At 51.5% G+C, this 25,840-nt stretch overlaps 3 protein-coding genes across 14 annotated transcripts; 2 read left to right on the forward strand and 1 right to left on the reverse strand.

Moving 5' to 3' along the window:
- The first annotated feature begins 65 nt into the window (after positions 1 to 65).
- On the forward strand, positions 66 to 7,167 carry SCLY (selenocysteine lyase). Of its 3 annotated transcripts, XM_026075575.1 has the most exons (12): positions 66 to 424; positions 667 to 779; positions 1,333 to 1,433; positions 1,691 to 1,874; positions 2,243 to 2,370; positions 2,517 to 2,681; positions 3,953 to 4,059; positions 4,151 to 4,187; positions 4,590 to 4,673; positions 5,261 to 5,363; positions 5,586 to 5,661; positions 6,346 to 7,167. In XM_026075575.1, the coding sequence occupies exons 1-12, from the start codon at positions 339 to 341 to the stop codon at positions 6,494 to 6,496; spliced, it is 1,335 nt and encodes a 444-aa protein (XP_025931360.1). In that variant the 5' UTR covers positions 66 to 338; the 3' UTR covers positions 6,497 to 7,167. The 3 variants fall into 3 exon arrangements, 2 of the variants coding, with proteins under 2 accessions (XP_025931360.1, XP_025931362.1); XM_026075577.1 differs by lacking the exon at positions 66 to 424 and having other exon boundaries at positions 707 to 779; positions 1,337 to 1,433; XR_003255163.1 differs by lacking the exons at positions 3,953 to 4,059; positions 5,586 to 5,661; positions 6,346 to 7,167 and having other exon boundaries at positions 4,151 to 4,673; positions 5,261 to 5,348.
- A 950-nt stretch (positions 7,168 to 8,117) lies between these two features.
- Positions 8,118 to 15,422, forward strand: CCDC81 (coiled-coil domain containing 81). Its single transcript, XM_026075578.1, has 11 exons — positions 8,118 to 8,196; positions 8,815 to 8,876; positions 9,011 to 9,167; positions 9,784 to 10,040; positions 10,542 to 10,633; positions 11,199 to 11,320; positions 12,165 to 12,261; positions 13,268 to 13,379; positions 13,849 to 13,986; positions 14,635 to 14,742; positions 15,258 to 15,422. Exons 1-11 carry the CDS (start codon positions 8,118 to 8,120, stop codon positions 15,420 to 15,422), a joined length of 1,389 nt encoding a protein of 462 aa, XP_025931363.1.
- Positions 15,423 to 17,277: 1,855 nt separating this feature from the next.
- Positions 17,278 to 25,694, reverse strand: SLC35G2 (solute carrier family 35 member G2). Of its 10 annotated transcripts, XM_026075568.1 has the most exons (4): positions 22,032 to 25,694; positions 18,701 to 19,865; positions 17,846 to 18,034; positions 17,278 to 17,406 (listed from the first exon to the last, which is right to left on the reverse strand). In XM_026075568.1, exons 1-3 carry the CDS (start codon positions 22,163 to 22,165, stop codon positions 17,990 to 17,992), a joined length of 1,344 nt encoding a protein of 447 aa, XP_025931353.1. In that variant the 5' UTR covers positions 22,166 to 25,694; the 3' UTR covers positions 17,278 to 17,406; positions 17,846 to 17,989. The 10 variants fall into 10 exon arrangements, with proteins under 10 accessions (XP_025931353.1, XP_025931345.1, XP_025931352.1 ...); XM_026075567.1 differs by lacking the exons at positions 17,278 to 17,406; positions 17,846 to 18,034 and having other exon boundaries at positions 18,608 to 19,865; positions 22,032 to 22,290; positions 24,988 to 25,694; XM_026075565.1 differs by lacking the exons at positions 17,278 to 17,406; positions 17,846 to 18,034 and having other exon boundaries at positions 18,608 to 19,865; positions 22,032 to 24,637; positions 24,988 to 25,694.
- Between the last annotated feature and the right edge of the window lie 146 nt (positions 25,695 to 25,840).

The following is a 25,840-nucleotide window of genomic DNA, read 5'->3' on the forward strand; positions in this document are numbered from 1 at the left end:
CGGGTGTTCCCCGCGGGGAGTCAGTGGCGGTGGCCCAGCAGGGAGCTGATTGGCGGGTGCCCGGGTGCTGCGGCTGAGGCGGGGAGGGCGCTGATTGGGCAGCGCCCGGGGCTGCTGCCGGCGCCGTGCTGCCGGGGCTGGGCTGGGCCAGGCCAGGCCAGGCCGAGGGCAGCAGCCAGGGTCAGGGCCCTCCATAAACACCCGCCCAGGGAGGATCTGTGTGAGCGCCGCAGGCCTCCCCGCTGCCGCCGCCGCCGCCCTCCCCGTGGGGCTACACCGCCCAGGCCCTGTCCCCCCGCCGCCACCGCCGCCGACTCGGGCCCCCCAGCTCGCACGGGATGCAGGGGCCGGCGGCCAGGAGGGCCGCGCAGCCGCTGGGCGCGGGCAGGGAGCGCGCAGAGGTGGCAAACGGCTCGGCAGAGCGGTGAGCGTCGCTTCCCCCTTCCCTCCGCGCTGCGGCGGCGCGGCGTGGCGTGGCGCGGCGCAGCTGGGAAAACGGAAGCGCCTCGCCTGCGGGCGCGAGGTTGCTGGGCTGCCGGAGGAGCTCTGCGCAGCCCCCCGGGACCTGGCAGGCGGGGGCCCAGCGGCGCGTGCCCATACGGCGTGGGCTGGCCCCGCGGCGAGCGGCGCTCTCCGGCTCACGCCGCTCCCGCTCCTCCCTGGCAGGAAGGTGTATATGGACTACAACGCCACCACGCCCGTGGCCCYGGAGGTGATGGAGGCTGTGTCGGAGGCCATGCGCGAGGCCTGGGGCAATCCCAGCAGTTCCTATACTGCAGGTAGGGGGAAGCCGGGGGTGGGGAGGACAGCGCAGAGCTGGGCTCGCAGCTCTGGCCGGGCTGAACACAGCACCCGTGTGGCCGGAAACCTCGGGGGCGATTTGGGGCAAGCGGCTCCTGGGTTTGAGGTTGGCTCTCGTGGTCAGTGTTGGGTTGGGTCGGACCCAGAATGCCGGGTTGGACTAACGCTTCTGGGCCTGGATTTCCTGCCTGCCCTTTGGCGGCATCGCTTCACCGTGCGGACACCTCTGGGACAGTGGAGGCTGTGTGTTACCTGGCTGGCTACTGCCACCATCACCTGACTCCACTCTTCTCCCCATGCTGCAACCCAGACTTGTGCAGAGGACCCTAAGAAACATAGAGAAAAACCCCACCTCACATGCAAAACCCCAAGCTGCAGGAAGTCTATTTGGGTCCAGATTCACAAGGGCATGAAGGACCCTAACTAAGGCCCTGCAGCCTTCTCTGGTTCAGGACCAAACTCCTAGCACAACTGCCTTTTAGCTGCTGTCCATCAGACACATAACTGAGCTCCTTGCRCCTTGTCTCCCAGGTAGGAAGGCCAAGGAGATCATCATCAGTGCCCGGGAGAGCTTGGCAAGGATGGTGGGAGGAAGGCCAGAGGATATCATCTTTACTTCAGGGGGCACAGAGGTGAGAGCACCCGAGAAGGTGACTGGCCATGTTTTCTATACAGAGAGGGGCACGCAGCCTCCCTGCTGTCTCCGAGAGTGCAGGCGATGCCCCAGCTTCCCGCTCTGACTGAAGGCACGGCCGCCAGCAGGCACCGGGCGTCTGGCCGTGACCGGCTTGTTGGTGCCCTTCATTTCCTTCCAAGGCAGTGAGCAATGAGAGGAAGAGTGCTGCATTGGCTCTTGGCCTTGATGTTCCCTCTGCCGCCTTCTTCCCAGGCCAACAACCTGGTGATCCACACCGCCCTGAGGCACTTCCGAGAGAGCCGGGAGCAGGGCCGGGACGGGCCTGGAGACAGTGGCCCACGGGCAGCGGGGACCACTCCGCACATCGTGACGTCAAGCGTGGAGCACGACTCCGTGCGCCTGCCGCTGGAGCACCTGGTGAAAGAGGGCCTGGCGGGTGAGCGGGTGCCCGGGGAGGGCTGGAGGGAGGCTGCCGGCAGGGTACAGGTGGGGGCATCTGGCTGCAGGCTCGAGTTCGTGGTTGTAAAAGAGGGGGATTTTGTCCGTTCGCATTTTTGCTGTGCTAGATGTGAAAGGCAGAGGAGGACGGGGACCTGTTTACTCCATGATGTTCCCCTTTTCTCCTCGGAAGGGTACTAACCCCCTGTGCGGTGCTGCCATTCCCACCGGCTGGGCACATTATCCCACTGGCATCCAGCGCTGGCGCCCCAGGAGCCAGAGCGCTCTCTCCCTGCCTGCTCCCTGGGCTGCCCTGGCTCTCTCAGGCTGCCTGCTGATCCCTGGGGCTTTTTTCTCGGCTTGCAGAAGCCACCCTCGTGCCTGTGTCTGCACGAAGCGGGCAGGCTGAGGCGGACGACGTCCTTGCCGCGGTCCGGCCAACCACCTGCCTGGTTTCCGTCATGCTGGCCAACAACGAGACTGGCGTCATCATGGTGAGCTGGTGGCCTACGGGGCAGCAAGTGGGATGAGACGGGGTCGTGCAGCGTGCAGGAAGGTGTCCGGGAGACGTCCTTGCAAAAGAGTGTGATAAGGGGGAACAAACGGTCGCTCAGACGCAGACCCTCTTCCTTCCTGCCAGCCCGTCCCACAGCTGAGCCGGCGCATCCAGGCCCTCAATCAGAAGAGAGCAGCAGCGGCGCTGCCCAGGATCCTGGTGCACACGGACGCGGCACAGATGATCGGCAAGGGACGTGTGGATGTGCAGGAGCTGGGGGTGGATTACCTCACCATCGTGGGACACAAGGTACAGCCCTGCTCATGTGGCCCGGCAAGCCATCCTCCCTGCAGGACATCTCCTCTGCTGCGGTGCCCGGGTGCCTTGCCGCAGCATGGCCACATCAGGGCAGCTGCGGGAAACGCAGTGGCAAAGGGTGAGGGTGGAGAAATCCAGCTGTGTCTGGACAAGAAGCACATGGGCTGGAGCACATCCCTCCACCGGCTCTGTGCAGGGCACTAGGATCCTGGCCTGGCCCCGCTCGGGCTGTGGAGCAGGAGTCTCTTACCCATGAGAGATGGGAGCGAGGGATTTGGGTCCATCTCCCTGTGAATGGGGCCCACAAGGGAAGGGGTGGCTGGATCAAGGGCAGGTCCTCCATGGCTCTCATGTGGCCCAGCCCCAGTGTCCCATTCCTCTCCCCCAGGGTAGTGGAGGATCTAGGGTGCTAGATGCTTGTTCAGCAGCCCAGGTTTTCCCACTGGGTGACACTCTGAAGACAAGTCTTAACTCTCCCCAGCCACCATCAGTGGTCTGTACTGTGCCACCGGTCTCCCCCATGACGGTACCGGTACTGTGATACTATGAGCTGCACAAGGTCTCAGCAGGGTTTGGGGGCTGTAGTTGAAGGTGATGGCCTCTCACTGCCCCCAACCCTCATCTAATCGCTGCTCTCTGAGGCTGGTCCTGTCCCTGGCGCCCGGCCCTCGCTTCCACTCTGGGAACGTCTTCCCCGGCACTTCCTCCTCCTCTCTCCACTGCCCTCGGACCCGCTGATCCCAGCTCTGCCCCAGCACTTTGGTGGGACTTTGGGAGGCGCCACCACCCGGCCCTTCCTTCTTCCAGTGCTGGGGCTGAGGTGCTCCCCATGCAGCGCTGACCCAGCTCTGGAGAGAGGGTGTGGAGCTGAGAGCAGAGCTGGGCCATGGCAGCCGCGGGTGTGTCAGGGTGGCACTTGGGGTGTTGACACCATCGCGTCTGTTTGGAATGGCGACAGGCTTGTGGTGTCTGTCACAAGAGCATGGTGGGGCGCAAGCAAGGAGCTGCGAGTCTCCTGGACCCCAAGGTTGCTGCTGGGCAAAGATGGGTGACGGGGCTCCTGCGGGTCGGGGGAGACCTGTTTGGCAGCGCCTGGTGAGAAGCTGGGGCCGCCTGAGCAGGGAGCAGGACTTTGATCGTAGAGCGCGCAGAGGGGGCTGAGGACAGCTGTGGAGCTTGTGCAAGCGGGACGGGCTGGGGTCAGCGCTGGAGGGCCCTTGGACCCCAGGCCCCTGGTTCAGGGTGGCCGTTCGTCCCCGCAGTTCTACGCCCCGCGGATCGGTGCGCTGTACGTGCGTGGCCCCGGCACCACCACCCCGCTGCACCCCATGCTCTTTGGAGGGGGGCAGGAGAGGAATTTCCGTCCAGGGTAAGGTGGCTGGATGGTGGGCCAGAGAGGCGGGCTGCGCTGTCCGCCGGTCCAGAGAAATGACAGGTCACTGCTCCCTCTTCCCTTCCAGCACCGAGAACACGCCGATGATCGCCGGCCTTGGCAAAGTGAGTTGGTGATGGCGAAGGGTGAGCAGGGGGACGTGGGCGTTTCCCTGGGGCTGCTGCCTGGTGGAACCAGCCTGCTGCACTCCCAGGTCTTTAGGAGTGACAGACCGTGGGTGCAGGAGGACGCACAAACCCCAAGGAAGGGAGACAGGAGTTTCCGGCAGCAGTCAAAGGAAGAGCTCGGAAGCACTCGGTGCAGGCCGTGCCACGCAGCCCCCCTGGCAGCGGGGCAGTCACGCAGCTTACGTGCTGCACAGGACACCTCCAGCCTGCCGGGGCCTGCGGGCGACCTGGCAATGGCAGAGGCTCTTCCTGGGCTGCACCGGCAATGCCAGGAGGCCGCGCACGGAGGGGGCTGCCTGGGGGTCGCTGATGGAGCCTGGCTGGGTTTTTTCTCCTCAGGCTGCAGAGCTAGTGAGTAGGAACTGGGAGGCCTATGAAGCTCACATGCAGGATGTTCGGGATTACCTGGAGGCCAGGCTGGAGGTGAGCAGACCTGATTCCCATTGGTTTCTCCCCTCCCTGGGTCTCAGCTTGCAGAGTGGCAGGCAGGTGAGAGGGCCAGGAGAGACACAGGTGGAAGCGAAGGAGGAGGGAGGAGAAAACAGGCTAAAGGTGCTTAAGTCCAGGCTGGGTAAGAGCTGGGGCACCAGGGAAGGGAGATGTTTAGACCCATCTTCCTTTTGCCATCCCTTGTCCACTCCAGCTTTAGGGTGGGAAGAAGTCACAGCCCATCCCTCCCTCAGCCTAGTGCTACGAGCCCAGCTCCCTGGTTCACATCTCCTCTGTACGTGGTCCTGGCAGCTGCCCCAGCTGCTCACCCCATCTCCTCGCTGGTGCTGGGGGACTGTGGCAGACTACAGTCGCTCCCTTGGGCTGTTGTCCGCCTCACCTGGGGCTCTGGGGGTAGTCAGTGGGGCAACACAGAGGAATCTGCGAGGGGGAACCAGGTGTGTTTTCCCCAGGGCCTTGAGCCAGGGTCAGCGTGACCCTCTGGCCCAGCTGCCTCTTTGCCAGAACAGGGCTGCTCACGCTCCCAGAGTGGTTCACAGACAGACCTCCGATTTCTCCAGGCCTCCTTCAGGAAGCAGAGGATCCACCTCAACAGCAAGTTTACAGGCTCCAGGCGACTCTGCAACACCTGTAACTTCTCCATCCTGGGCCCAGGCCTTCAAGGTAGCTGTGCCCATACATCTCCTGCACGCCCTCACCCTACCACTGCCCTGTGGCGGCCCCCGTGGAGCCGAGCACTTGCCTCGCACAGCCTGCAGCAGGCCTGAGACACGCAGGCAGCTGGCTGCAGCTCGGGCACGGAGATAGAAGAGGCAGGCAGCGCCCCGTGGGCTGCCCTCGGCGATAGCCTGGGCGCTGGGAGACCTGTGCCTGTGTGTGCTGCAGGGCGAAGGGTGCTGTCGCGCTGCAAGACGCTTCTCGCCAGCGTCGGGGCCGCCTGCCACTCTGAGAAGGGGGATCGGTAAGCAGCCGGCCTTGCCAGGCCCAGGTTGTCTCCCAAGAGGGGAGCGGCGGGGAGGGGGGAACAGGCAAGTGAAAGGGACCCTGGGTGGCCATGGGCAGCACTGCCTGGAGCAACAGAGGTGTAGAGCTTTTCAGAGGGGCTGAAGGGTGGCAAAGGAAGGGTTATTGCAGGGAACACAGCTGAAATGCGTGACCACGGATGTCCTGCTGGGAAGGATCATACCCCTTCTGGCTCTGGTGAGCCACCTAAACTTGGAGGTGCCCCTCAACTCCTGCTACTGCTAGAAGAGAGTCCGCCTTACGTTTGTGTGTGCTTAGCTCACCCGCTCAAGCCCACGCGGAGTCTCTTCAGAGAGCTCCTTTGGGAGCGTGTGGGGACAGTAGGTGCTTTTGAGCTGGTCTGGAGCAAATGCCGCACAGACATGGCAGAGCTGCCAACCCCTGGACACCGAGGAGATTCCTCCCTGGAGGGGAAGGGGCCAGATCCACTGCAGGACAATGAGCCCAGCAGGAGCAGGTGCCTTCAGAAAGCGGTCAGGCTGCTGTGTGGGAGACAGGTTTGGTCTGGTGTGCATCTGGACAGATGTGCTCCCTTTTATGCCTTCCGTGAGGCTTTCGGGTGATGCATGTGCTTCCTCGGCCCTTGAGTTAAACCCTGCTCACCTCTGTGTCTGTGTTGCAGGCCCTCCTCGATTCTGCTCAGCTGTGGGATCCCCTACGACGTGGCGCAGAACGCCTTGCGGCTGAGCGTGGGGCGAGACACGACCCGGGCAGATGTGGATCTGGTTGTGCAGGACCTCGTGCAGGCCGTGGCGCAGCTGGACCAGGACTGAGCCCCTTAGGCCCAGGGAATCGCTCGGTGGCCATCGCCCAGGTTCTTGGGACGGGATTATGCCCCTGTGTGCTGGCTGCCTCCGTGCAAAAGAGAGACCAAAACAACCTGGTTAGAGCAGCTGTCCCCTTTCTGCTAGCTGCAGGGGGGCAAGGCGGTAGCCAAGCGAACAGCAAGCCACTGCCGACAGGACAGGCCCCCCCAACCCTGCATCTGATCTAGCAACCGTATGGCATCAGACTGAGTCAATTCTGGCTAAATATTTTGGCAGGATTAATCTTCCACCTGATCACCCAGCTGAACTGACGCAGCCTGCAGTTTGTGATTGTGGATCGGACGTCAGGGAAATGATGGCTGGTGGTGGCAGGAGGAGGAAGCAGCATCACCCGTTTCAGCAGCAACATGCTGTTAGGCCAGCTTAGCTATATTTCAGCGAGCAGAGCTCCTGTCGCAAACTGCAGGTGCCCCTAAAGAAAAGAGTTGCGGGGACTGCGCTAACTGTGTGCCAACGTCGGAGGAAATGTGTTGCGCCTGCTTGGCCAAGGCGGTCRCTCTGATCACTGACATAGGAGGACTCAAGCGTCACGCACATTAGGAGCATTGCCGGCTGGGCTGACTGATGTTGGGGAGTCTGGTCTCCCTGGGTGTTCATAGGAATAAAAGTGGATGCCACTGCTGTGGCTTTTTCCAAAGTAAAATGCCTTTTCCATGGTGTTTTGGGGGAAGCAGGACTGGTTGGGATCATTTGATGCTTCTTCCCTCAGAAAATGCTCCTGTCTCAGAACAGAGGCTCTGTGCAGGATCCAGGTGAGCTGGAACAGGGAGATGTCCACAGCCCCTGGCTGGCATGTGGGACAGAGCCAAACCCACCTCATGGGCCCCATTACATCTGCGATCTGGAGCCTTTCCTTCTAGCTCCAACGGCACTTGCATTAGAGACGGTTCAGGTGGTTTTGTAAGGCAAAACCAGGCAGCTGGTGCCTTTGCTGGCAGGATTTCTGTCTTTGAGTCTCCATCTGTTCTGCTGATGTGGTGCAGGGGGTTCGTTTACACTGCAGATCAAGGGCCTGTGTGATTTGGGTTTATACACGATGTCAGACTGAAAGCAAAAAGCAAGCGGAGGAGGGAGAGGGAAAAGTAACCCAGTGGGTTTGGACAGGTCCTGCTCCCTGCTGAGGACTGACGTGCTAACTCTGGTTGCTCCCCTGCAGATAAGGTGCCATCATGCCCCTGTCCTCGGGCCCTGGTGCTTCACACACCTCCTTGGCAGTGAGGGCTGGAGAAGCTCTGCCCAGTGACACCCACCTCCACCACCACCATTTTTAACCCCAGGGCTCCCCTTCTGTCATATGGCAAATGTGGCCGGGGCTGTCACCTGGTGGGGGTCACAATGGGACGTTCCCTTGCCATGGCGATGGCTCCCTGGTCTGCAGTGCCACCAGCCCTCTCCACATGTCCCGCAAGGCCTGGGCAGGCGCAGCTCCTCCCTACAGCATGCTGGAGGGGCTGCAGGCCAGGAGCGGGGCAGCAGGACTGGGGCCTGCTGGGGTGGTTGGGGCAGGAGGAGAGGGGGGTTCCCTGGTCACTCTCAGCTGCAGGCACCATCCCTGAGTGAGGCAGTGATGGTGACACGCTGGGATGCTCTCTACAGGCGGTACCAGCTGCACCAGTACCCGATGCTCATGGAGCTCCAGCAGGAGGGTAAGGCCTTGCTGTGGCACCACGCAGAAGAAGGCTCTGGTGCCCGGGACTCGTCCTTGCCTTGAGGAGAGGATTGGCCCACCCCGAGCTCCAGGCTGGGGGAAGGAGCTGGAGCTGCTCGGGGCAGTGCCCAGGCTGTGTGTGCAGGGGCCAAACATGGAGAGACGTGGGCATCTCTTGAGCCTGTTTCCAGAAGGCCAAGGTGTCCTGCAGCTCCTGCTGGGCTGCAGAGAGACTGCCTGGGAGCCCAATGATAGGAATGAAGCCTTTGAATTTTCATCTACTGCGATTGCCGTCTGCCAGGATCCCAGCCGCTGCCTCTGGGCTCTTCCCACTGCAACTTCTTGCACCTCCCAATTGGCAGCATAGCTCTGAACTCCAAATACCTCCCCATTTTGGATATCAGCCACAGGATCCCCTTGGCCAAAACACATCTCAGGTCTCTGTTTCAGCTCCAGACCGTGACTGGGCTCTCAATAAAACTGACAGCTGGAAGTCCAAGACTCAACGCTGCGCCTCGATTCAGGGGGCTGGGGAGGTGATTACCCTGCCACCTCACCAGTCAAGGGGCTGAGCTCACTGATGCAGAGCATGACCTGCCTCTCACTTGCTTTCCAGATATTGTCAGTATCTGGAACGGTGTGGCTGAGTACATTCAACGACACCTACTGCTGAACAGGGTAAGGCTTGCACCCTGTTCCTCCCCACCAGCCCTGATGGCTTCAGCAGGCCCTTGGCCACTGAGTGCAATGGATCAGGTTTTCCATCTGAAAAAGTACTGTGATTTTTTTTCTTTTTGTTCTTCTCTTCTTAGGGGGTGAAAATCAATGGACTCGGGACATTCTTCGTTGTTAGACAATATTTACCAACAAGGAACAATGACCTTCTTCCTGTTCAGAGACCCGTATTTAATCTATCCACAACTGTTGCAGTGGTTCACCAGATCAAATACACTAACAGATGCATTCCTGGTAAGGAGTGATGAAAACCCTGGCTTCCCCTTGGGCTGCCTCAGGGCTGAGTGCTAGGAGCTGCTCCTAAGTGATGATTACAAGCACCGATTTCCTTCCTAACATCCGTGAACAATTTCAGCTCATCCAAATCAAGCAGCCCACCAAGTAGCAGTGTCTAAGGAGCCTTTCAGAATAACTTTTCAATAACACTCCACAAAATTAAACTCCCTCTCTTTGAAAGGCTTTAACGAGCCACTCATGCCTGGTTGGTGTTGTGGTGACTGCTGGCTAATGGCAATTTAAAGCTGATCCATATTTATATCACACCAGACCATGTGCAGGCAAACACCAGAGATCAGACTGGCTTTTATAGACTCAGTCTAGTTCAAAGTGGGTTGGGACCAGTTGGAGACAGCCTCAAAACAGAGCTGGAGGCAATAGCTGGTACAAAACACCACTGGTGATCGAGTTAGCTCTAGTTTCTGGTTGGTGCTGCCAATCCTGCAGCTGTAGTGTGGCACTGGTGATGCCAGCAGTGCAGCACAAATTGCCTGTGGGCCTGGAGCTGCCAAAACTTCCCGTTGGTCTGCTCTGTCATGGGGTATGTGACTCTTGCTCTCTTGGGGTGCCCCAGGGGACGTGATGATTCTGCCAGTGTACCACCACAAGATGCATTTGGAGCCCTTCTTTCGCAAGAGGACAGTGGAGCAGTGCATGGAGGAGACCCTGATCTGTCTGTCTCGCTTTCTTGAATATGCATGCGATGTGGACTTTGTTTTCAGAGACATTGGTGTTCTCGTTATCCGAGAAAACAGAGTGCGGATGAGATTTTACAAAGAGTTCCTTGAAACTCTAGATCAGACTGGGACCCTGGCAGAAGCTCTTCTCCGTGTAAGTTTTTCGGTTTCCTACTACTTCTCTGCATTTGAAATCCTTAGAAATGCTCTCACAGCACTTGTGAATTGGTCTCTCTTGGCCAGCTGTGATCTATGCAGTCATGTGGGCTACAACACTGCAAAGTCTCCATAGAGCTCTTCCCACTGCTTAGTGTATCAGTGACACTCAGAAGAGCTGCCCTGGGTCAAACCTGGCTAATCCACCGCCTTCCCCTGCACCGGCCTCTGAGGGTTTCTCCAATAGTAAAGAACTGCTCTCCTGGCTGAGCATCTTGATTCTTGCCTTTGCAAAAAGCCTGGCAGTTTATTACGCACTCTCAACTCCTTGCTGTGCAGCACCTCCTCGTCGGAACGAGGCTTTGGTGTTGAAAAAGTCCTGAGTTAGAGGGTTGCAGAGGGACCACTCCACCTCTGAGCAGCAGAAAGGCTGCCTGCCTCTGTGAGCAGAAAGATCACATCCTTGGCACCATCTCACACGTCACTCTCACCATTGCAGGATCCAGTGACAAAGGATTCGGTCATAACGGACAGGGAAGCCACTGTTCCTCAGAGTGATGACAGCGATGCAGGTATCTTCATGTTTCCAAGGTGAGTATGTTTGCTTTTGTCGCCTGCGGCTGACCCATTGAACAGTGTCTTAGTCCCTGTGTGGTGGCGATGGAGATGTTCCCTGTGTGCTGAGGTTGGAGGATGTGTGGATGAAGCATGGAGAGCGTCTCTCAGAAGRTGGATCAAAGACCAGATCCATACAAGTCATGCTTTTGTGACATTTCCCTATCTTCTGTAAGACCTGAGTAAATGATGGGAGCGACTTCTCAAAGTGGAAGCCTGTGTCCATTGAGGCTCTGCAGAGCTCTGTTAAAATGATCTTGGAAAAGTAGAGGAAAAAAGACAAGAGTCTGTTTCCTATGTGCACTCTTCCTGAAAGACGACAGATGGTCCCCAAGGAGGATTTGTGTTAGGGTAAACTTTCTCCCCAAAAAGCTGGCAATGCGCTGGAACAGACTAACGGGGACTCCTCGGCCCTGAGGATGCTGCCTGTGCTGTGGCCTTTAGAGAAGCTCCAGCACACCTCTGTGCCCTGGTGGTTAGTGCAAGCTGCAAAGGGAATGTGGCACCCTTTATTCCAGGTGGTGCCTCTTCTTGTTTCTAGGTTGGAGATAAAGCGGGTGTGTAGACCACCATTCTGGAAAACTCCCAGAAAAAGAATTGTAAAGCCCACCCAGGGAAAGAAGGCGGGGAAAGAAACGGTTGATGAGAAGATTGCCGGAAAAGGTAAAGTAAGAGCTGGCTCCTGACAGAGAGTGGTAGGTTTTCCTTTCAGCTGTTCTGCTGGGGATGAGAGCTGAGGTTGCGATGCAATGCACGGTACAGTCAAACATGCCTCTTGTGACTCTATTTATCCATGATGCAACTTGCAGCGACTCCTTAGGCCACAAGATCTCAGGACAGCCCAGCACTCCACAGGCAGTTGATACCTCTGAGTTACATTTACCCACTGAGCTCCAGTGTCACAAGCAGAGAAAATCCCTCTGCAAACTGAATAGCAAATTCTACCTTGAGCTGTAAGAAATGGAGGGGTTGGCGTAGCTCATGGAACCAATTTCTTTTAATCTGATGGGGAAAAATCATCTGGATCTGAGCTGCGCCAAAGCTTAATGTCATTTTGGAAGTCAGAATTCCAGCTCTTCTCTTTTAATGACCCATCATCTTCACCAAAAGCATGTCTTTGGGGGCAGTGTGCCAAAGGAGTGCACTTGTGGATATGCCATCAGGACAAAGATCCAAGAAACTGTTCTCTTCCTGTGAAATTATAACTCCAAATTCCAGACTTTCTTGGGTCACCAACATCTCCTAGCTAGCTCCCCCCTGCAGAATAAGGGTGAAGAAAGCAGTCAAGAAATAACACTGCAGGGAATAAGTTTGCACTGCAGAAATGAAGGGCTGGATGAGAGCCAGCTTCAGAAAGGGTCCAGGGCCCCCTAGGAGACAAGACCACCAGGGAAGCAGAGTTGCTGTCTCAGGCATTTTCAGAAGAGGCCTGAGCAGGTCTGTGTGTCCTTGTCTGAATCATCACAAATGCACTGCTCTGCTGAGGCTGCCTGGTTCCTGCTTACAGCGAGCCTTCTTGGAAAGCACCTCCTTGGCCAGGAGAGGATTTCTTCAGTCAAGCTGACAGAGCAAAAAAGGGAGGAGAGAAGAGAGCCTTCTGCCAGGTGAGTCTCTTGGCAAAACAGTGGAGGGGGACGCTGTGCTCTTGTGCCTGTGGGTGAGTCCTTGTGGACTTTGGGCTCCCTGGATGGATTAACGTGGAGAGGTGTTCACACGGCTCCCAGGGAGGTGCATGCTCTTTCTGCATGGCAAGTGGGTACCTGGTTTGTGGGACTCTTGTGTTGTTTCTTTTTTTTGATGGGAATGGTGCTTATTTCCATCAAACTGTTGCAGTTTCATGAGCAGGAGCGGGGGTCCAAGGGCTCTCCTAACTGCTCCTTGACGACATTGGTGTCTGAGCACTGATCCATGCGCAGGACTGCTCCGGTGGGGAAGGGAGAGCTGACTCCAACAGGATCAAACACATTTGAGGTCTCTGTTTTAACTCCAAGGATGCTGCTCCACAGGGCAATTGTCCTGTCTGAGGAGGCAGAGCAGGGTCTGTTTTCACTGTTTGTTTATTTATGTATATGTGTGTATATATATATATGTTTATATACATATGTTTATGTTGTTCATTTCATTCACAAGAAGCCTCCTCTTTTATACCAAAGCTGCTTTTGTGGCAGGCTCAAGAGACATGCTGAAGATGGAGAAATGGCAGGACTTGATCACTTTCTCCTTTGACAGTCTCCCCCTGTAACAGTCCATTTTCTAACCCTGAACACACAGCTTTTTGCCCACCCAGCAGTCTTCAATGCACTGGGCAGGAGGGGGTGACAGGATGTCCTGGAGCCTGTCATTTAAACAACAGTGTGACTCTCCTTGGTCCATAAGAAGAGGGCTCTGATCTGGGCATCCTGGCTTGCCCTTGGGGAACATCGTGCCACACCTGCATGTCACAGCTCAGGGCCTTTCATTCTCTTTTTATTTGAGCACGGCAATCAGACTCCACGTGGCTCTCCAGCAGAGCTGCCTCTGCTGCGCAAGCAGGCGCATGGCTGGTGAGGACGGGATGCAGAACTAACCCCTCGTGTGCTCAGACAAACTCATCCAGGTGTGTCCTTTTAGCCGGCCACTAGCAATGCTGGAGAGCTCCCAGAAGGACAAGAAAGTTCAGAGCAAACACACTCCTGATGACCAACCTCGAGCTGTTAATGAAGGTCACAACAGAGCACGAAAGGTAGGGCTTGCACGATAGGGATTGGTGCAATTACTGTGTTGCAGTTAATTGCAGAAAAGCACAGTCATGGATATTGATTCTTAAAAGACCCTTCAGTACGTGTTCATGTGAACATTAAATTGCTCCTTTTGAATGTTACTTTAAAAGATTAAAGTTACTGTCTCTTTTTTGCAGTATATGAGGTATTTCTTCGGCCTCATGAAACAGATGTATTGGGCACTGTTTTTCACAGAAACGTTACCTGTTAAGCTTTTGTGGGATTGAAAACAGAGGTTTTTTTCAGGTCATTGATTATTCAGATGGTTGCTCAGCAGAGAATGGCCATTCTGTTGCGCTTGTAACAGCCTAGGAGCTAAATATTGCTGCCAGAAAGGCTGAAGGCAAGGGGCAGGAGAGAGGGTGAGAGAGAAACCAAGCCCCAGCAGAGGAGGCTGATCTCGCATACTGATGCGTCTCTGTGGCCCTCCAGGAGCTACAATACCTGCCTACCCCGTGGGACCAAAAAAACCGCTGGGCAACCTGGGACGAAGACAGGTGCCAGAGAGAAAGAGCAGACCTGGCAGCCATACTAGCTAGGAGAGAAAAGGAAGAGCAGTGGATGGCCAAGGTACTGGCAGCATTTTAAAGCATGCGGAAAAACAGCCTTTCTCTCAGCTGAGGACTGCGGTTTGAAAGTATCTCAAGTCCCCAGGCCACAGCAGCACTGCTGCTRTGAGGCTGCAGGGTGCTGACAGCTGTCTGCCATCCACGTGTGCCGCGGGACAAACTCACAGTCTGCTGGGGAGACGACACGGCGGATCATCCCTGCCTGGAGCTGAGGCAGTTTCTGCCTGCGGTGCCCCCACTGGAAGCTGGACACAAGCTTTCCCAGCCGAATGGCTTGGGCCAGTCCTGTCCTGCAGGGACTGTCTGCAGGGACACAGCTCCAGCTGGTCTTTCTCTTTACTAGCTATATGTTAGCATGACCAGGAGTACTATTTGTAACCATAAACCCTKGAGGGTTTTGTCAGTCTGATTTTTAACTAAAGTGCTAGGACCCAAGCGCACTGACTTAAAAAAATGTTGCCTCCAGTGAACAGGAGACTAAGCCTTTAGTGTTTCTGTGGGCTGGAAAAAAAGCAGCATTTCCGGCTGACTGTCCTGAGAATGGCTTTACAGTCATTAGATGCCTGTTAGGCTGTTCAGTGATATCTCCACTGCTCACTGCTCACACCTCAGTCTCAAATGCAATCTATTTTTTTTTCTTGCGTAACAGTTGAAACCTCTTTTAGAAAAAGTGGTTCCAGAGGAAGAATATGGCTATACTCCAGGAGTGGCTGATCTCAAAAGATGGAGGAAGCTTTTACAGAGCGCAGAACATTTGGTAAGAAACCTTTTTGGAGAGGAAAAGTGAATTTCCACCCTGGTCGCTTCCTTGTCAAAGCTGGARATGTGATATTCAGAAGCATACGGGGCAGGCAAAGAAATATGTGAAACTGGATCTCCTCATGACCAAAATATATTTCTAGGGTGTCAGTTGTTGGAGAGGCAAGTGGGGGTCATGAACACGAATGCTCATGTTGCAACTGGAGGCCAGAAGAGATCGTTAGGATCAGCTGGTCTGGCTTGCCAAACCCCGCTGGAGAATTCCTCTTAGCTCCTACAAATGGCAATTGCATACCCTTGCACAGGAGGGGAGCAGAGGGGCTGGCTGGGAATTGCAGTGAAACCCTGGCCAGACCGCACCACCCCACCACCAGGGACTGCGGTGAGGTGACATGTTTGATTGTCCAGCTGCTACTGCAGTGTCCCTTGCCAGAGTCACCTGTGGGGTCTGCAGCAGGGAAAGCAGCACTGTCGAGCTGTGGTGCTGTGCCTAAGAGTCTCTCTGCCCTGCAGAAACCCTGCTCTCTCGGGGAGAGTACGCCCACCCTCATCAAGAGAAAGGCATATGACCAAGGGCTGAAGGAGAAGATTAAGCAGAAGTGGGAAAAGGATGAGAACCCTAAATCCGCAGAGAAGCAAAAAGAACCAAACCTGCTGAAGTTACTGCCAGAGGAGTAAGTGCCTGCCAGCTCCAGCCAAGGCCTGGGATACTTGCGTGGCAGCAACCCCCTTGCCCTGTCAGGGATCGCAACCCCAGAGCTATGAGAGTGCTTAATTTCTCGTGGCAGGAGGATGACCTGGGTTAGACCCATGCTTCCAGTGGCAGCCCCAAGCAAATGCCTAAGACTCATCCTGGTGAGGGCTGAGGGTACAAACGGGGCCACGGTTGGGGAGGGAGAGGCTGGTGGGGTCACAGCCACAGTGCCCGAGGGCCCTTCTCATTGCTGTTGCGGCTGCATTTCCCCACCAGCTCAACGGGCTCTGCGAGAGGCAGCGCTGTGTATGGCTGAGGGGGAAGCACGGGGGCAAGAGGGGAGAGAAGGGGACGGCGGGATGAGGAGGACTCGGCCCCAGGGAGACCAGCTGCATGGGCGCCCCTGGGGGGCACAAAGGACGTGGGTCACGTTGCACATCACATCACAGAGACCCCTGAAGCTTTGTCAGAAGCACACCCAAAGCGGTATGGCCTGACAGAGGCCTGCAATATTCCTCTGCCCCTCTCCCTGTCTGTAAAACTGAACAGCTCTCTTTTAACTCTGTAGCATTTTGGAGATGATCCAGCTATGAGACTGGGTGGTGAAAGGTATCGGGATGGCGAGCCATGCAAATGAGATACGAACTACCCTGGAGTGTCCAATGCCCTTTCAGATGCTACATACACCTTCAGATCCTGGCACAGTCCGGATAAACTTCCACCCTCTTTTTTCCTTTGCAAGGACATTCATTCTTTGACTCTCTAAATGCAATCATGTGCCTCCAAATCTGTTGATCATCATCCAGTGACAATTAATCTTTGCAATGGAGTTCCTTAGGATTTTCGTGATAACTCTTTTGAATTCAATCACATTCCCAATTTGGTGTAAATCTTTCCTTGAGAGCTGTAAATTCTGCAGTGAGCAGCGAGCGAGCTGTGGAGGGGCAGGGAAAAGACAGCTGGCAGATGGGCTTATGCTTTGGTCCCTGCTCCTAGGGCAGCCTTCTCCCAAGACACACAGCACACATCGTCTGTGTGTCCGCCTTGCTGTGTCTCTGTCCGTCTACCCACCCACGTATCAACCTGCCTACCCCTCTGCCCTATCACCCGCTCATCCGCCCCTTCTCTCCCTGCCTACCTCCCCAGGTACCTGCCTATCCATCCACTTCTCTACGTACCCACTCGCCTATCTACCTACTTAATTCTCTACCTGCCTACATACCTGTCTCCCTCTAAGTGCCTAGCTGCCTATCTGTCTCTCCCTACAGACACGCAGCTCTCTGGATAAGCTTTATTTATCTGTATAGCTAGAACTTCCTCTCCCTATAGATCTATGTCTAAATCATGGCATATGTGAGCTCCCTGGTGCCCTACCTCCAACCCAGTCCAGCTGTAGGTACTGTACTGAGATCAGCTGGCTGAAACAGCATCTTTGATGTTGTAAAGCCCCACCTCTGGCTGTCCTTTCCCAGGTGGAGACAGACACTCTTTATCCTCAAAGAAAGTTGGAGGAGCTGCTGCCTTCCCTATTCTCTCCTTGAAAAAACCCCTACCAGAAATGGAGCCTGCCTTCCTCCTCTCTCTGCCTTCTGGAAATAGGGTTGGGTCTGCAATGCTGCTGGGGGGTAAAGCAGGGCTCTTCTTTGCCAACGCCCCAGTAAATCCCTGGGCCCTTCTGCAGGCACATGTCTCCAGAGCCAACAGCCTGTGCCCTCTGCGTGCACAGCTCTCCTGGGCCTGGGCTTAGCGTTTCCTGGGCTGATGTAAACAGGGTACTTTCCCCTTTTTTTCTCATGAGGTGCCTTGAAGCTTGAGGGGTCTGTATTTCATTTTTATTGGATGAAAAGCAGTAAAGAGAAATATTCTGGGACTCTGTTTCCAATTTGTAACTGCCATCGTGGGCCAAATCAAGGTTGCAGATGAGTATTTTGGAGCACTACAGTCTTCAGCGAGAGGAAAGATACATTCCTGAAAATGGACAGTGGAGACACTTAATCCTATTTCCTTTTAGCTGTCTCCTTCCTCTAATTATGATGACAGCTCTAATGTGGAGCAGAGAAATTAGCCTGATGCTTATTCCTATCCAGAGGTTTGTTACAGCAAATTATTTTAAGCATCTGTTTGATGGTGTTTTTAAGAGTTTTATAGGAAACTACTATTTTTTGCATTGGAAAAAATCTTTAGGGAAAGTCATCTCAAGCCTGTTTTGACAATCCTGCTAGCCTTTTTCAAATTCTAGGCTCCTTTAAACCTGTCTTTGATCTTACTCTGAATTTAAAACAAAATATCTCCATCAAGACCAGGTGGGGACTTTTCAAACCATTCTAGGGAAAGTGGTTGAAGCCATGTCCTTGCAATCTATTATTAGAAGGGATCTTTGCTTCTGTTTTGTACAAGTTCCTCCTACCTTGTGCTCCACGCAACATGACGCAGCCTGCGGGTGATTGCTGGCAGAACAGTCCTCGTACGGTCTGCACAGGTGATGGCTGCCTGCCTGCTAGATCTTCTAGTTCTCAGGGACCTTTCTCTCACAGCTGTGGCCAACTGTCCTTCAGCCAGAGTTCCAGTTTTTGGAGCTTTTTCCCCTGCAGGTGATCTAGATTCAGATAGAAATTTAACCACAGAGCACAAAAAGCTTTACTGATTTATTCTTTTCTCTGTATACACACATGAAATGCAAGTTAAAACCACAGAAATATTGGCATTACTTCATTTAAAATATTACAGTCAACACACAGGAAGTGTTACATGGGATTTGAACCCTCTGGTTCACTGTTTTAATGCTTTTAGTGTTCATTTTCCTACTATCACAGTACATGGGAATGAGAGTCACTAGTGAATCCCTCTGTCTCTGTATTGTCTTATCCAGGGAAGGTGAGGAGGAAAATGCCTATGACCTGGCCTGCACTTCTGTAGGCCAGCCTACACTTCTGCTCACATACCCTACATGCTGGAGACATATATACTTTTCTCATATGTCAAAAAATGTCAGGGATTTTACACACTAGAACAAATTCACCTGTCATGCAACTCTGGAAACACCAACATTGCTACATCAGCTGTGAATTTAAACAGTGGAGACAGAACCTGACGATTACTCTAGAACAAACAGAGTTGAAATATTACTTTTACACGGCCACACACCAGGATTGGACAGCAAAATTGGAATTCATTTAATGGAAGAATCCAGAATCTCTTGATAATCTTGTCTCCCTAAATTCTTCCAGGACAATTTATAACACGCAAGGAAAAAAACACTAACCAAAATAACTGCTCCACCGACAAGATCATAAGCACTTGGAAAGATTCGCAGCACGATGAGCTGCAGGACCATGGCGATGACTATCTCCAAGTGCTGTACGGTGCTGACCAGAGCAGGGTGGAACTTGCTCAGGGCGTAGTAGACCCCCAGGAAGGCTGCTGTGGAGCACAAGCAGATGGCAAGGAGATAGCTCCAGGTTTCTCCATCCAGTGGGACGATTGGCTCTTGAAGGAAAAACATGGTGGATGCTCCCCACACTGTTCCCGTCCAACTAAAGGTGAACAGTGCTGTCCACATGCTGATATTATCTTTGATCGACCTGTAGACTATCATGGAGAGAGCAGTGGTCAAGCCTGCCATCACGGTCATGGTATAGCCAAAGGCTTCCTTCCAGGTGCTCAGCAAAGAGTTTTCCTCGCTCACAATGTTGGGGATCATGACCAGACAAACACCAAACACGCTGCCAACTACAGTAATTATGTCTATGTAAGCCATTCCTTCATCTAGTAGTAAAAAAGCCAAAATGGCACTGAACACTGTAGTGGTAGCCCTCCACATGATGGTCCCATTACTGGGGGGAACTATAGAGAAGGCAGTATAAGCACAGGTAATGGAGATAACATTGCAGACACCATAGAAGAAGAGCCGCAGTCTATACCCTTTGGGGCCAAAGGGAGGCTCATGGTAATAACACACAACTGTAACAGACAGCACCTGTAAGACTGAACGGATGAAAATTAACTCTAGGGATGGCACTTTGGAACGATCGGAAATCAATCTTGTTATTAGAGCCACACATCCGTGAGCCACAGCAGATCCAAAAAGGACTACCCAAGTTTTTCTTGACTGCAGGATACTTCCTGCAGGAAAATTTTGGAATTGCCCAGTCTCATTGCGTTTTGGCAGTTGCGCTGGCTGAAGCTGGGTGTCTATTGTACCAAAAAAGGTCCTTTCTTTCTTTTTCCCATCATTCAGTAATCTTTTCTTAGGATTGTCCTCCATAAATACTCCAGTATCTTCATTACCATCCTCATCTCCCTCTTCTCCTGGTTGGGGATAATGAGAAGTATATTTCACTGTTACTGTGTTGGGATGGATTTTCACTCGTTTTTTGACTGGGTATTTTTGAGAAGACACATCCATTTCCTCAAAGAAACGTCCTGATCTTAAGAAAACAAAACAAAAGGATGCACTGTTACTTTTATTTAATCAATAGTGAGAGATTCATTAGTATTTAAATGCTGTGAGCGTTTACAAGCTATTTTCATGAGCCGGGCTACTAGATTTTTTCCTGGTTTCTTGTTTTTCTTGGCTTGATTTTAATTTTCCAGTGAGTTATTGCTAAACACCTTTGATAGTCAGGCCATTTGGATCTGCCTAAAAAGCCAGCTAGGTAACCTAACTTTAGTCACTAATTTTTGAAAATGATGTATGTTCTTACTATGTGTGGTATAGAATATACAATATATTCTATTATATTCATATTCTTCTGAGAAAGTTCTCCTGCTGAAGATTTTTGGACAGTAAATACTCTGTAATTATTAATTATGCTTATTTTTATCTGTTTGCTTATGTTACAAGATTACAGAAGAAATTTGGCAGGCAGAGATGATAACCTTGTTTGTAAATTGACAGGCAGCAACATAGGGAAATACAGAGTATCCCTGAGTAAATCAGCACAGTTAGTGTAGCAATAAAGAACAAATTTTTGAACAATATTTTGATGGTGTTAAAAATTCCCTCTTCTTTGCATCTTTTTATTTCCAGTGATTGACATTGCACCAGATTTGTTTCTCAAACCAAATTCAAATTTTCAAAAAAAGAAAATTTAGAAGGGCTTGTCCAAACTACTAACCAGACCTCCTAATGGCAGGCAATGCAGACATGGGAAGGGTGGATTTAAAAACACAGCAATGAAAGCATCCCCTTTCTGCCTCCTGCTGAAGGTCCATTTTTCCGTGCATGAACAGCCTGAGCTCTCCCTTGGCGCCTGTGATCTGTGCTCACTGACGAGACAGGCACAGCAGCACACGGGGAGCTGCGTGTGTCAGGACGGCAGCATCCGCCTCCCGAGGCAAGCAAGAAATCTCCTCCTAGGACACAGCGGCGCTCAGGGTGCCGGCCTTCACCAGCACAAATGCTCCTTAGTCTTTGCTGGGTTGGACACACGAAGCCCTGTCTGATGACCGCAGTGCCCCAGGGAGCCTTACTTCCCTCCAGCCCTGCACCGAGCGTGCCGTCACTGTCTCAAGGCCCAATATCGCAGCACCGGGTCAGTTTAGTACCAGGCATAGGGGCATCGTCAGGATTACTTTGTTGTCTGCGCTGCCCTCCACCATCTGTGCAAAGAGCCCTTCCAAATGAAGTTGCAGCAGGGGAAAGGCAACCTTTCCTGTCCTCTACAGGTATCACTGTGCCCCAGCAAATAAATATATTCAGACTTCATGTGCTATTGAGGGATTTAATCACAAGCCAGACTGGGAAAACACCCTTCTCTCTGTCATCTGCATCTTTGTCCAGATGTCTAAACAGAAAGACTAAGCAGATATCAAATAGAAAAGATTAAAATGATCTCAACACAGAAAGTCATACCCAAAGTCAGCATGAAACATTCTACTTGTTGTTCACAAAGTTGAATGTTTGAGATGTATTAGCAAGTCTGCAAGGCCACACTCCTTGGGAACTGGCAACTTCAGGTGCCTCATTATGAAAACAAACCTCAATAACTTTAAATGGAGAGAAGGCAACCAGTGTAATCTTGCTAATACCACTCCTTAGCCATCTCAGAATTACTGACTGAACAAGCCTAGTCCAAAGAATGAACACGTTTTTTGTAAGTATAATTTTCCTGTGATTGAACTGCAAGCAAATTTGTCATCTCATGCCCACTGTCTGTAGGGGACAGGTGTGGAGGGCACTGCTCCACCTCTTTGGTGGCTGTAGGGGACAGGTGTGGACAGCACCTAAGTGCTTGTCCATATGGAGTACCAAAGCACCAGACCAGATAGGCCCTGAAGGTGCAAGATCACAACTGAGGGGACAATTATGGCAAAGGACATGACGGCAGTTTGTCAGGGAGACCCACAGGCAGAACCACAGACCAACAAGCAATGGAAGAGTGGTGCAATAGCTCTTCACAGAAATATTAAGGGGAAAAAAAAAAAAGTGGCCAGGTACACCCTTTACATTTTCTCCATCCATAATTTGTGACAGCCAAGTATTGCCTGCATCTTGCTGGCAAAAATAATTTACCTAAGAATGGGACATTCTTTCTTTTTCCTCAGAGGTTTGGGGGTTACTGAACCCCTTACTGTACCCCAGCAAACCTTACCTCTTGCAGGCAGAGTGAATCCCTGGTAGCGACTGCAGTGAACGGGAATGGGGAGAGGGGCTGGTGCTGGTCCCAGCTCTGGAAGGATATGAGGCAGGAGGACGGTAGCAGTGCCAGTTTGGGCTTGCACACATAAGAGAGGTATCCTGGGGCACTGCCTTACTCTTGCTTTGGCAGACTATACTCCTGGCCTCAAGATAACTCACCAAAGCAGAGATCAGTAGAAGTTAGAGGGTGTGAGGACAAGAAACACCTCTGCCTATAAAGGAGACTTTGTGTTAGCACTCTTGTCCACATTGCTGCTGCCAACCCATTTTCAGCACAGTTCAGCCAAAAGTCAAAGCATACCCAGCACATTGCTAAATGGTGGAGGAGTACTCAAGAGTTCTCATTAGCGTACAGCGTAAGTATTGCAAGAAACTAGAGGAGAAACAGCTGAAGTGCCAAGTATAGTAATATAAAGAGAGTAAGAGCTGTGGATCAGCTGCACTAGTGGGCAGCTCAAACAATCCATCAAGCATCTAAAAACACCCCATTAGAAAGCTACCTCCGTCTCACTGTCTGCTACTTGCTCATTTTCTTCAGATAACATGTTAATTTGAGATTCTTTTAACATGCAAATGCAAAACTAACCAAATGAGTCAAAGGTAGTGCTTCTAATAAGCACATCTTCTCCTACTTTGCATTTTCTTTGTGTTTTAAATTTACAGTTCTGCCTCACCCTCCCCACACATTAAAACAATTATGATCTTGATTTAAAACACAATATACGGATCATGAACAAAGTAAGTGGGAAGAAAAGACGACAAATGGTGCATAACAGGCAATTATTATTATAACTAAGGGAGATCTAGTCTATTTAACCTCAGTCATCTCATTAGGGAACAGCTGAGTACATGCTGCAGCCATTGATTCATGAAAATAACATCAAAATAACTAATTTCTTATCATTAGCATGTAATTGTATCTTTTTCTCTTTCTTCCTGAGTTTAGATTACATTTTCTTCTGACAAATGTAGAAAAGGGTAGAGAAAAGAGACAAAATGCATTTGCAAATTTAGTATTGGACCTACGTAATGTATTCAAAGATCTCTTTGGAGGAAAACAATAGATCAAGAGCACATAACTCAAAATGGCTGTCCTACAGAGACTCGGTATTTCCCTCAGTATTCTACAGCACTACGAATTTTAACTGTTGGAAGGTCTGGAAACTGGAAGAGGAAATGCATGAGAAATGAGAAAGGTAGGAGATGAGAAATAACAAAGAATAAAAATAACAGGAGTGCTTCAATCAAAATTTATTTACTCAGCTAAATATTGTGTATATGACAAATAAATATTATGCCAACTCTAACACAGTACATTTATTTTTACTCTTTGGTGACCTTGCTTTGCTTAACCAGAAAGGATTTCAGAGACTGAGATTACTGCATATCCCAAATCCATTATCTTTGTCCCAGACACAAATTTAAAACAAATGGAAACCAGCACAGCCTACGCAGAAAACTTGCTACTTTGCTTTCTGCAAATGCCTTTTGCAGAGACCACATGAAGTTATTATTTTTCTTCATATCTGGAAATATAAGATGGTTTATTTGCATTTTCTATGAAAAAACATGATTTGCTTTTGAATCAAAAGTTTAATCAATCAAGTTTAATACAAGGCTGAAGATTAAGCACTATGCAAAATACTAATGTTAGGTAACAAAACAAATCTGGGACACCCATTCAAATTACTAACTCTTGGAAATTACTGACTGTCAAAATGTGAACCCTGTATTCCCAGTGGTAAACAATTAATCCCATTGGACTCAATAAATCTATCACAGCTCATCAATAAAATATGCACTGCGATTTTTTTTTTAAAGCTACACATACACTGATTAGCAAGCTAGAAATATATGATTTTATGCCACTTCACTACTGCCCTCCTCTCCCCCCCTACCACCCGCCAATAAAAGCTGAGCTCTCCTTCCTGCCTTGCCTGAAGGAATTAAGCCATTCAGGTCGGACTGCTGATTCCACCCACTAATTTTCACTAAACTCACAGAAAAATACTCTGTCTTCTGCCAGATTCGGTCAAAATCAGTCAGCCAACTGAAATGTTATTATTATGAAAGATCTGCAGATGTGGTAATTGCAGTTCCTTAGGAAGTGAAAAAAAACGAACTCGTACATCCCCATGCTTTGGGATTTGAGCCTTGCCAGGATGTTCCTTTGCCACTTTTGTGAAAATCCTGAAACCTGACCAAGTCAAACTGAGTTTATCAGAGGACTGTAACAAATTCTATAGGATAATTACAGGCTAATAATATTCCCTGAATATTACATGTACAATAGACACATACCATCCCTACATAGCTCGCACTAACGAACTGAACGTGTACCACCTTCACAAAGCACCTCTGTGCACAGACAGCGCACTGACTTCTTTCAGTTCCTTATGCGGTACAGGAAAATCTTCCAAGTTCTGGCTTCAGCACCCTCTCCATTAAGCTACCTTAGCTTGCAGATTATTCAAGATGTGCAAATGCTGGTGATTCTTCCATGCTTGACAGTTCAGGCAACTGCACATGCCAAGGGATCTACACTCATCCAGTGTGCGACTAGTGTGATACAGCACGAACAAAGTAAGTGGGAAGAAGAGAAGACATAAGGTGCACAGCAGGCAATTAAATGTTGGCATCACTGAAACGGCCTACATTTCTGCTATGCTTTTAAACTATTTGATAAGGTGCACGCTAGAAAATCAGAGTACATTGTTTTTTTACACAGATGGACTGACTACATCAATCATAATTTTATTTAAAATCAGATATATGCAAAGAAAGACTTAAGCCCTTCTTAAAATTAAGTGTATAATAAGAAGTATTTAAGAAAATGGAAGCAGCAATTATGTCAAAGGAGTTTTTAGTACTTAAGCACAACAACATGCATTATATACAAACCAACAGACCGATATCCCATGTCTTCATATGGATCAAATCACGTCCAATGGCACTGACTGAAGTGAGGTAGAGCTGCCAATACATCCTTCACAGAATTCAAAGATAAACCCAACACTTGAAAACCCTATGAATTATCAGTACATTCCCAATGGCATTTTGCTGGCTACAAAGCATTATTGGTGTTAGCTCATTAAAGTTGCCACATGTAACTTCAGTGGGTTAATATATGTGTGACATCTTTAATTTCCTTTACTTTCAATGATCTATTCTCTTGTTGTAAAATGATCCCAAGTGTGCCCAGGCTCCATGTAGAAATACTCCAATTTCTGCATTCAGTGTCGCCTGCTGCACCCATCATCTCCACAGCAGCGGTATTAGCATCAAGTGATTTTGAAGGAAGAGACACCTTGTCTGCAAAACTTCCCTGTCCAAAAACCTTAATCTGGACAAACTCTTTTAAACTGGAATTCCAGGCATGGGGGGAAATAATAGAGAATATATCGGTCCTTAAATATATTCTCTAATACCGAAAGAGAACAGCTTAGCTAGACACCAGCAAGACCTTACACAGTACATTATAAAGGGCCGAAGCAGACCCCAAGGGGGCACGCTGGGATTTACTGGAACAGGTTAAGGTTACGGTACCGCTTCAGTCTGCGTTTTGCTTACTGCTTCTGGTGTTCCCCGCGCAACGGGCACGCAACCGGCGGCGCGGCGAGCCGAGCCGAGGCGGCGCGTGTGCGCGGAGCCTGCGGAGGAGCAGAGGGGCCTGCGGGCAGGGCGGGCCGCAAGGCGGGAGGCCGGGCCCGGCGCTGCGCGGAGGGGACGGCGCGAGTGGCGGCGGCAGCGAGAACCCCCCCC

Source organism: Apteryx rowi, unplaced genomic scaffold, assembly GCF_003343035.1.
Source record: "Apteryx rowi isolate R43461 unplaced genomic scaffold, aptRow1 scaffold_406, whole genome shotgun sequence".
Lineage (NCBI taxonomy): Eukaryota > Metazoa > Chordata > Aves > Apterygiformes > Apterygidae > Apteryx > Apteryx rowi.

Bases quoted from the DNA above. Each gene is read 5' to 3' on its own strand.
- CCDC81 (XM_026075578.1), top strand. From the start codon at position 8,118: ATGGTGACACGCTGGGATGCTCTCTACAGGCGGTACCAGCTGCACCAG. The intron at 10,041-10,541 runs GTAAGTTTTTCG...TCACCATTGCAG, and splicing joins TGGCAGAAGCTCTTCTCCGT to GATCCAGTGACAAAGGATTC. The intron at 13,987-14,634 runs GTACTGGCAGCA...CTTGCGTAACAG, and splicing joins AAGAGCAGTGGATGGCCAAG to TTGAAACCTCTTTTAGAAAA.
- SLC35G2 (XM_026075560.1), bottom strand. From the start codon at position 22,165: ATGTGTGCAAGCCCAAACTGGCACTGCTACCGTCCTCCTGCCTCATAT. The intron at 19,866-22,031 runs GTAAGGTTTGCT...TGTTTTCTTAAG, and splicing joins ATTCACTCTGCCTGCAAGAG to ATCAGGACGTTTCTTTGAGG.